The sequence below is a fragment of the Monosiga brevicollis genome, genomic scaffold, assembly GCF_000002865.3.
Source record: "Monosiga brevicollis MX1 MONBRscaffold_2 genomic scaffold, whole genome shotgun sequence".
NCBI lineage: Eukaryota > Choanoflagellata > Craspedida > Salpingoecidae > Monosiga > Monosiga brevicollis.
Window position 1 is genome coordinate 1,288,849 of NW_001865039.1, and position 10,043 is coordinate 1,298,891.

Sequence of the window (10,043 nt, forward strand, 5' to 3'; positions counted from 1 at the left end):
CTCTCTCTCTCTCTCTCTCTCTCTCTCTCTCTCTCTCTCTCTCTCTCTCTCTCTCTCTCTCTCTCTCTCTCTCTCTCTCTCTCTCTCTCTCTCTCTCTCTCTCTCTCTCTCTCTCTCTCTCTCTCTCTCTCTCTCTCTCTCTCTCTCTCTCTCTCTCTCTCTCTCTCTCTCTCTCTCAGATCGCACTATCGCCTCCACCCACTCAACGTCAAATGTATCCTAACCGCATATGCTGACGCTACCATCGCCTCGGCCGCAATCATCACACCTGGCAGGCCGATAAGAGCGTGCGTGGCTTTGTCTTGGGCTCAACCGTCCCCAAGATCTTCTCCGCTGGTTTGGATATCACGGCCATGTACGATAAGGATGAAGCTTCTCTTGTAGAGTTTTGGACAGCCATCCAGGTGCGCACGACAGCATTCACGTCCTCCCCCAGCCCGCCCATCCTTCGCCGCACCCTCCGACCTGATTCTCTGAACCCTCGCACCATAGGAAATGTGGCTCGTGCTCAACAAGACGCGCCTGCCGTGGGCAGCAGCCATCACAGGACACAGCCCTGCTGGCGGTTGCCTTGTTTCCCTCTGTGCCGACGAGCGTGTCATGGCCAACGACGGCAAGTTTCGCATCGGCCTCAACGAGACTCAGCTCGGCATTGTTGCCCCTTCGTGGTTTGTTGACTCCTTTGTCATGGCCCTGGGTCAGCGTCGCGCCGAACGCAACCTCCAACTTGGCCGCATGTTGGACGTGGAGCAAGCCTTGACAGAGGGCCTTGTGGACTATGGCGTGCCTTTGGCTGAAGTTCGTTCCACGGCCAGTCAGTTGGTACAGGCATACACCAAAATCCCTGCCGATGCCCGCTATGCCAGCAAGATGGCCGTGCGTGGTCAGATGGTGGCTCAGCTCGAGAACAACCGCGAAAAGGACACACAGGGCTTCTTGGGCGTCCTCACGCAACCAAAAGTACAAGCTGGCCTGGGCAAGTATCTCGAGAGCCTGAAGAAAACCAAGTAGACGGGCCCGGCAGCATTTCAGAGCAAGACCTAGGCTCTGGGCTCTTGGATCAATAGTATCCCTCGCACAGTTCCAAAGTTTCTTATGCACACCCTCGGAAATCGATATCCGCAATCTGGCCGTCATTGCCCCCGTCGCTACCAGCAACAATGCACCACACGGTAACCCCTGAGGTCTTGTTCGATTCATTGGTATCATAAATGGGTCGCAAAGAGCGAGGATGTCTAAAAACAGCGACAAGGCATGGCTTGCAATGGTTTCAAGCGACGGAGATCACAATCAGGCACTCCGCCAGCCGATGGGTGGGGCATCGGCTGAACAGGCTATGCTCATGCAATAATGCATGTTAAAAAGCTGCCATTCCTCCAACTCGTCCAAGAACTCGACACGGAGCATTCTGCAAGGCCACCAGCATAGCGATGGTGCGATGAGACGTGCCAGTTGAGTGAAACTAGTGCTATAGCTCCCAAAGCCACGTCACGTACTGGCGTAGCATGGCCTCGGGAAGCTGGTCGTGGACTTGGCCGAGGTCAAAAGCCTTCACAGTGACAAAGCCATTGTCGGTGAAGCGAGCTTGCTGGGCCGCAATGTCATTCACCATCCCGAGCAGCTCACACCCGCGGCTCTGCACACAAGCACATGTCAAGAATGCTGCAAGGTGAGCCAAAGTACACAAAGAGCCACCCAAATGTTCAAAGGGCCAGACCAAGCAGGGACAAGCAAGCTGAAAAGTCATGGCGTGCGCGCATGAACATGTAAAATCATGGCACCTTGAGATTCTTAATCATCATACGCCCAAACGCGTCGTTGGGGTTCATCTATTGGAAACAGACGATCCGTCCATGTCCCGATTCATGAGATAAAACAGGAAATCTGCCCAGGCAGGTTGATTTACGCCACAAACCGGCTCATAGTCCAGCCAGTAAGCCAGGTCAAACGTTGAGCTGGTCCATTGAATGAGGTTGGCCACTGCCTCAGGGGCCATGTAAACGAGGACACATTCAGATATGACCAACAAAGGCAACCTAAGAGAGCCCATTCCATGAGAGCGCCCTTGAGAAAAAAACAACCCTCCTGATCTTGCTTGTTTCTGGGTTTTCCTTGCCCCCTCGGACGTCCCAAAGGGTTCACGCCCCACTCTTGTTTCCCTCATTCAACTCGACATGGAGCGTGAGCGAGCATTCTGGATGAGGCATACTAAACATACCCGGGGTCAAGGCGGCCGCGATCAAGCAGAGAGGCTACCTCAGAGGGCGAGGCAAGATCTGCCCCCAGCAAGAAATAAGCTGAGCCATGATCTAGATGGGCAGGCGCGATGAGGATGCTTGGCTCAATCAAGGAGCACTGTAGCTGTGTGCAAACAGGTGTCAGCACACGTAGCCGAAAGCAACTTTGAAAAGCACCCGCGTCAGCCTACCAGAGAGAACCGAGCGCAACGGGGCCTTGCTGGAGCAAATTTGGCGCTTCTTCTCCACCACTGCGGGAAAGTCCACTTCCACATAACGCCGCAGAGTGACGTTATCATTCTATCCACAAAACCATTCCCGACCAAATCAAGTTGTTGTGAAACGTGAGCATCACGAGCAGACGCTTCAAGCCAAGCAGACACGGATAGGATCACGCTGTCGCCATGCAGGCAAGTCGCTGATGCTGGCAGCAGGCGCAGCAGCCGTTGGAAAAGTTGAACAGACCATGAGGCGGAAAAAGAGTGTGTCAAAGCCTGCTCCAAGACTTAGAATTTGCGCCTGTGCGCCGTGTTGGGCGATGAAGCTGCGCACAGTTCGCTCCACCGCTTGAACCCGCACAAAGTATCCTGAACATTGCGTGGCCACGCCAAGTAAGAAGAAGCGGCCTGCTCACTCATCGGCGCGCACAACCCTCACCTCGATGGATCAGGGGCGAACAAGGATGTGTCTTCATGCCAGCGGCAAAGAGAGAGACGTAAGGATCAGCCCAGTATCCTCGGCGCACCGCGCTCCTATCACGTTGACGCACCACGACAGCACAGCAGGATGAGACCCGCATGTGGTCGGCGTTTTCTGCACGTCTGCTGCGCCGTGCGGCTCACCGCACCATTTCGCCAGCGTAGCATCATCGTTGGTGCTTTGCACAGCCTCATGTTCATGCCTCGCCACCGCCACAATCGGCGACGGCACGCCCAGCTCGGCACTGCCCTGATCCAAGTCGGCCATGTTGTCGCTGCTCGCGTCCAGTCATCTAACGCTGAGCAGTGTGTGTGTGTGTGTGTGAAATTTCTTTTTTTTCTTTTTTTCTTTTTTGTGTGTGTGTTTCTTTCTTTGACTGACCGCTTAAAAATCAATTAATGGAAACGTGATGCTTGATCAGGTAGGACGTTCAAAATGCTCTTGCAACCCCTTCGGTGACCTTTCCGCCCTCCGCCCCCCACCCTCATATCCAATCGGCGTGCACTGCGTAGATGAGCGGGCCGGGGTTGTTCTTGCTCTCTACAACAGGGTTTTTGCCAATCAACAACAACAACTACGCTATCTTTTTGTCTGTTGTGCCATAGCGTTTGCTCTTCAGCTCCTTCTCCCAATCCTTGGCGGCATGACGATACAAGGCCATGGTGGCTCTGGCGTCCTCCACCGATGAGTGCTCGCCTGTCTGAATGCGCGTGCCTGGAGATGACGATAGCAAAATGGAAAACCGGTCAGGTAGGAATGCAGATATCGATCAATATCCCGGCCCATAGCCAAGCCAGGCGCCTCACCCAGCACCAGGTGCACCAGCTTGCGCAATCCAGGGCGTTTGGTTTTGGCCTACATGAAGCGACCACACAGGAGAATATCTTTGAGAGAGAACGCAACCAGCATGGTTGACGGACCACGCTTTCATGTCTGCGATGGTCGCGGCCTGGGTGAGCTGATTGCACGAACCACTTTGTGAAAGGGTTCATACTGCGATGTATCGCGCGTGTGACGCTTGGGGTGACTCAGCAAGAGCACCTGTCGGAGTGACAGCAAAAACAACATCAACAAGAACATGCTTGTCAGAAGAGCCGTGTTGCAAGGCGCACGCGGCACAGCAGCAAGAGTGAGTGAACAGACCTTCATGTCATGCTTCAGGTCGTGTCCAACCAGCACCTTGTTCTCCAAAAGTCGAGCCACCTTAGCCTGTGCCTCCTCAAAACTAGGGGCTGGGACCATGAACAGAATAAAAATTTAAGAAAAGGAGGAGCTTCCGTATGTGGTCTGCAGCTGTGTTCACATCAACGAGGCGAATGTGATGGCGATGGAGGCAAGTCGTACCACGAAGTAAATCTTGCTTGCGCACACCACTGACTTCCGTGCGATAGTCCAAAACCCGTTCCTTGGGACGAACTACCATGGCAAAACACGAGGGAAAGCGGGGCACGGGTGGTGAGCTGGGCTTCTGTTTAGTCCATGGTCTCCAGGGGCAAGGGATAAAGTACCAAAGGTATCAAGAAGAACATCGCCATCGCGGTTGACCAGCGAAACGCGCGCCAAGAGATCCTTGGAACCCTCGCCGCCCACCATCTCGCAATCAATGGCCACATATTTATCAGCCCTATTGACCTGCATTGGTGAGAGTGGCGCAGCACTGTCGCCGGTCAGGCAGAAAGGACAAGCGTCGACCGAAATACGCACCCGCGATGCCTCGGGCCCTCCTCAACAACGAGATCGGTAGCTGCCCCATCAGCCTTGATGGCCACGGTGGTGGTTACGGTGGCAGCGCCCGCGCCCGCAGTATGGGTCGCCTTGCTGGCTGCGACAATTTCCTGTTGTGCTGCTTCATCCATGTCCTCGAGAAACCAGGGTTGCGCCGGCGCAGCCGCGCCTTTGGCTGGAGCTCGTGCTTGGCCAGCCGGCTTGTGCGTCTTGCTTCGCTTACTTGGCGGACCGGCCATCACTCTGGCCGTACATGACAACCGCATCGGCAAGTGAGAGCGCACAGGCGTGCCAAACGGCAAACAATGAAACCTGGGACCTACTTCTCGAGGATGGCTTTATCACGCGACACCTGTTCCTTGAGCGCTGTCGGATCAGCGCCTGAAGCTGTTTTCTGTCCACATAACAGACGACCGAGTATGTGAGCAGGAGCGCATGCACATGGGCCAGCCACGGTCCGGTGAACGACGGATGCGGAGTGATGGTACCTGCAGAAGCTGGCGCCAGTTGGCCGACACAGAGCTGACCCCACCCTCTTCGAAGCGCTTCACGCTGGCATTGACAGCGCCCTTACCCCCCCGGGCTGCACCGCGCCCACGACCACGTCCACGACCTCGCCCACGCCCGCGACCGCGAACGCGACCGCGACCACTCTCACCCCCGGCTGGAGCACTGGTCTCGCCCGCATGTCCCTTGTCCTTGGCCATCGTGTCGATGTCTCAAACAAGAAAACACACACACACACACACACACACACACACACGTGGCTCGACAACGCTTTTGTTTTGTGTCCTTTTTGTTGTTGTTGTTGAAATTTGGCTTTTGTTGTTTGTTTTTAGGATTTGGCTGCTGTGGAGGGAAAAGCAAGTTCCCTGTAGACACGACAGGGTGTAGAAGACAACTCCAGTCGGAGTGGGGCTGGCTCAGCGGCGATCAATTTGATCTCGCAACAAAGGACATAAGACTGATGCACTGCTGAAAGCCTCAATGAGAATTAGAGGCAGAGGTATCCCTGACCCATGTGCGTCCACAAGAGCCGACTTACTACCTCAGCGCGAGTGCACACCGCCCAGCCACACCCAAAGATACATGTCCCTTTGCGCAGCCACTGATGGCTGCCTACAAGATGGCAATGCGCGCGCTGCTGGTTTCCAGCGTGGAGGACGCAATGCTCTGTGTGTCCGAGTCATGCTCAAACAAAACATCATAGTGGTCCACCACCATTTGCAGAACCTGGAAAGGGCATGGGTTGGAACAGCTGTGAGACACTTGGCCTTCCAAAAGACATTAAACGAGTCTTGCAAACCCACGAACCGAACGGGTTTTGGTCACTGGCAAGGATGGAAAGAGGGACATGCCAAGCGAAGTGGCCAGATTGAAGACATTCATCTTGTTTGTCTCGTCCGCCACGACCTGATGCAGGCGAACATGGCGAGTGAATGGCATGGTACCACCATGAAGACTGCCATCCTCATACGCGCTGCTGATGTTGAGAACAGGAAAAAGTACGAGAAGTCCCGCACTAGGAGATGATGCCCCTCTTTGTCGACCCTCATGGGCCCTGTGGCCTCTCCTACATTGACGTGTTCTCGACTGGGCATTCTCAAAACTAGACCCACCTTGACAAAGAGAGCCGACAGCGCGCGAAGAAGCAAAAACTTGCTCGAGGCTTGCAGGTGGCGACGAGCTCGTGCTAAAGCGTGCGCCGAATGGAATACCATCAATGAGGTTGCCATCGGATGTGAAAGCGTATGCTGCGTGTTGGCTGGCTCACAACGAGAGGGGGTCTGGAGCAAGCACGCGAGCTAACCCAACGATGTGTTGGCCAGTGAGGTCGCCTCATAGAAGATCTTGGCCTCGGGTGCTGGAAACATTTGCTGGCGCACTATGAAACAATGGCGGGTCGCGCGCGAGTGAGTGCACCTTGTCATGAATCTCCAGCGCGCATGAGGATTTGAATGGGTACTTTCGACTCGACGCACTTCGCATTTTCAACAGACCCGCCACATCCTCAGCTGTCATGCCATATTCTTCAAGATTCACGTCTTGCCCTGGACAATTGAAGCGTGGTCCCAGGTGCCAAACGCAAGCAGTTGTGAGATCAGAGTCAGGCTACGTATGGCAAGCTATATCGTGTCTCGTGGTACCTTGGTTGAATCGTTCGTTGACGTCGTTGATGAGCTGGCAGAATGGGTTGTGCAAGTGCGTGACGAACCAGACAATCAAGTGTGAGTCTTCATCGAGCCATGCTTAAGAATTGGCAGGCACTTGCTGGCTTGGACGGGAACAAAGACCAAAGCATCACAATCAATGCGTGAATCCCCCACCTGGGCGCGACCTGGAACGCGGAACAGGCCTTCGCTGCGAATATTGCTACGCACGCACAGTCAAGAAAGTGTGATGAGGCAAAAGCAACAGCGCAGTCCTGCAGCCGGCTCGTGGCGCCGAACGCCAATAAAACATACGATGGCTTGGAAAGCTGTTCGATGCATGCCGACACAACCGCAGGCACCGCATCGTGCTGGGCGATCGGGAGATCATCCATGGCCATGACCGAGGGTTTGCGTCCAACGCCCGTGAATGTTGAGCTGGAGTTGAGACTGGACGAGTGCATCACATCCTGTTCCTCGCGCAAGTCTGTTCCGTTTGGTGCCTCCGAATTTTGAGCGTGTGGAGATTGAGCCTCTGTCGGGCCTCGCTCGTTGCGGCATCGAACACAGCGAATCAGCGGTGGCGAAATCTCGCTATCTATGTAGAATTGTCCTTCGGAAGAGCCGCACACAGAGCAGGCCACGCAGATCGGGTGCACAAACCCCTTGCTCCCGTAAGTCACCACCCGTTCGTCTAGAAGCCACAAGCGGGCACCGTTGAGTACCCATCATCCGGACTAACAACGGCATGCAATAATGTTCAAAAGCCTGCTTCGTTGCCGGGCAGGGAGGGCCGCGCCTTTTTTTTAAAACACCCAGTACCATCTCCTTCCTTTGACGCCAACCAAAGACAGGACATACGTAGGGCAAAGGCTGTGTCGCAGATGCCACATGTCAAGCAGTTGGCATGATACTTGGTTTTGCCCGTCGTCACAATCTACACACGCGCCACCCGAGTTGCTTGTAAGAACGGTTACAACTCGTGAGCACGGCAGTCGGTGCCACGCCTCTATCCCTGCCTCGCCAGGCACCTACGCGCTCGCCCGGTGAGAGTTGGCCGTAGCATTTGCCACAGAAGCCGCCGACGCGCATTTCAAAGTGCTCTGGGCACAGTATCATGTCATCGACATGGTAGTATTCCTCTGTGTGGGAGGGACCAAGCGGGGTACGTGCAGCTGGGGTTGAGCTGCGGCATCTAGAGCAGGGATAAACTCGCGTGGACGGGGGTGAACGTACGGCGAACGTTCTCGTGGCAGATTTTGCAGACAAAGCATTTGGAGTGCCAAAATTTGCCATCGACATCAACGACGGGTGCATCTTGCTGCCGCACATCCCGATAGCATTTTTGACAGTCCTAGGGCCAATCAAGCAGATTGGAGCGTTCAGGGTACCGGCGCTTTGGGGTTTGTGTTGGGCGTGTGCGTACGTACAAACGGTTCTCGTAGCGAATTGAGGAATGACATGCCGCCGGAAAAGGTGCTCGATCGAGCAGCTGCAGATGGCAAAGATCGCCAGTGAGAAGCTGTGTGGCGCAGATCGCGGCGCAGATCGAGCCAAATGGCCCTCCCCGCTTGTCATTGAGCGATGACACATGTATATGCCCTTGCCCTGGTCGTCAGATTGGGTTGTAGCGTCGCCCAGACGCCGCCGCGGTCTGAACCCCCCAAGCGAGCATGGCAGGCCGACGCGTTTGTGCGCACCTTTTGACTGAGCGGACGAAAGAGTGGCCACCAGTCCAAAATGAAAAAAAAATAAAAAAGTTAAAAATCCATTTTCGCCAGTCAACGAACCCAGTGAGTGTGTGTGTGTGTGTGCGGACGTGTGTGCATTTGTCGATGATTTTCGACCTATTTTTCGGTAATTTTTGTCGACTGAGAGCAGGGTTGTCTCGTTGCGCTCTCGGTGCCGACATCCGTTGGCTCGACCCCGCATATGACTGACCCGGCTGCATGATTGCGCGCAGCGTCGTGCACTTGTTTGTTTCACTTCATTTGTGTTCATGCCGATGCACAAAACGTGAAAAAAAGTCGAAAAAGGGCTTCAACGGTTCAATTCAAACAAGCGTTGGGTTCGATCCGTACACGAGATGAATTCTCGGTGCTGATGCAACAGATGAAGAGTGATACGGGAGTCGCATGCTATAAAGATTAATTACACGAACGAGCCAAATGAGCACACAGCAGTGGCGGACGGAATCACGCCACATTCTGGTTGGTGCGCAAAGGTCCAGTCCAAGCAGGACCGCATGAGCTGCCTTGGTTGGAGCGCGTTATTGCAAAACGAACGATTCACAGTAGATCGCAGACCTTGCTACAAGCCAGCATCATCGGAGTAGCGGAGACTCGAGGTCAGGGGCACGCGCAGCGGAGGTAGTGCGCGTACGCGAAGGTCAGTCACAAGTGCATCCAGATCGGCATAATGGTGCTGTAAAAAATAGCAACCGTAGGCATCGACTTGGATGGCCACCTGAACCACGTCATCCTGCTGTGCGCCCAGGTGCACGACAGAGAGGAAGAGCTGCAACTGGTCAGGATCGGCTGCCACGGGGCTCAAGTGCACGAGGAAGGCACCCACAGGCACGCCAGGTCGCCCGAGCACAGCTTCCACCGTCGCTGGTGTCAGCAGGCCCGCAAAGTAGGGCAGGTCATACAAGCGGAGGCGGCGTTGCCAGCGGGTACGATTTCTTCGGGAGACAATGCTGCGGTTCAAGTTGCGGTCGCACACGCTCGAAGCCGCGGGCACATACTGCGGCGATGAAATGCACACGATGCGAAGGGGTCGGGCTGGGCTGACATCGGGCTGGTAGTCGAGACGAGCTACATCCACCCCTGACACCACGTCAGCTCGACTCGCATCGCTCCCGTGGTCGCTCTCGCTGCCGCAGCTGAGGTGGTCTGCGGGACCAGCTGGCACAGGGCACCGCCCTCGAGACCGAATAGCAGAGAGTCGTGCTTCCAAGGATCCAGGGCAACATGATTTGTGGTGTACACCGAGTAGGGCTGGCTGACTTTGACGTACCCGCAGCGCACTTAATACTGGACGCGCCACAAGTTCGTCTGTGGCACCTCGACCCGCCCACGAGAGCGGGCGGCGGCAGCGGGCCAGGGGCGTGGGATCAAATCTGACGCGGGGCGAAGGAAGGGTCGCGCTTTCATCGCGGCCAGCCACGTCATCGGGCATCGGACGCGTTTTCGGAAGACGCAGCGTAAAGCAAGGCTCAGCAAAGCTGTCC

General features: G+C 55.3%; 4 protein-coding genes across 4 annotated transcripts; 1 reads left to right on the top strand and 3 right to left on the bottom strand.

Moving 5' to 3' along the window:
- Positions 1-272: 272 nt before the first annotated feature.
- Positions 273-1,011, top strand: MONBRDRAFT_13701 (uncharacterized protein; the record flags this gene model as incomplete). Its single annotated transcript, XM_001742151.1, has 2 exons — positions 273-404; positions 493-1,011. Coding segments are annotated over 2 exons (651 nt in total), but the record flags the coding sequence as incomplete, so codon positions are not given.
- Positions 1,012-1,825: 814 nt separating this feature from the next.
- On the bottom strand, positions 1,826-3,203 carry MONBRDRAFT_22106 (uncharacterized protein; the record flags this gene model as incomplete). The annotated part of the gene is made up of 6 exons (XM_001742597.1): positions 1,826-2,036; positions 2,219-2,276; positions 2,429-2,537; positions 2,703-2,824; positions 2,895-2,986; positions 3,007-3,203. The coding sequence occupies 6 exons, from the start codon at positions 3,201-3,203 to the stop codon at positions 1,826-1,828; spliced, it is 789 nt and encodes a 262-aa protein (XP_001742649.1).
- A 307-nt stretch (positions 3,204-3,510) lies between these two features.
- MONBRDRAFT_14000 (uncharacterized protein) lies at positions 3,511-4,574 on the bottom strand (the record flags this gene model as incomplete). Its single annotated transcript, XM_001742598.1, has 6 exons — positions 3,511-3,650; positions 3,743-3,791; positions 3,909-3,977; positions 4,080-4,168; positions 4,281-4,352; positions 4,445-4,574. 6 exons carry the CDS (start codon positions 4,572-4,574, stop codon positions 3,511-3,513), a joined length of 549 nt encoding a protein of 182 aa, XP_001742650.1.
- Positions 4,575-5,585: 1,011 nt separating this feature from the next.
- On the bottom strand, positions 5,586-8,274 carry MONBRDRAFT_30838 (uncharacterized protein; the record flags this gene model as incomplete). The annotated part of the gene is made up of 12 exons (XM_001742599.1): positions 5,586-5,894; positions 5,976-6,074; positions 6,281-6,354; positions 6,472-6,546; positions 6,644-6,712; positions 6,809-6,842; positions 6,989-7,034; positions 7,127-7,505; positions 7,673-7,748; positions 7,847-7,953; positions 8,048-8,165; positions 8,203-8,274. 12 exons carry the CDS (start codon positions 8,272-8,274, stop codon positions 5,781-5,783), a joined length of 1,263 nt encoding a protein of 420 aa, XP_001742651.1. The 3' UTR covers positions 5,586-5,780.
- Between the last annotated feature and the right edge of the window lie 1,769 nt (positions 8,275-10,043).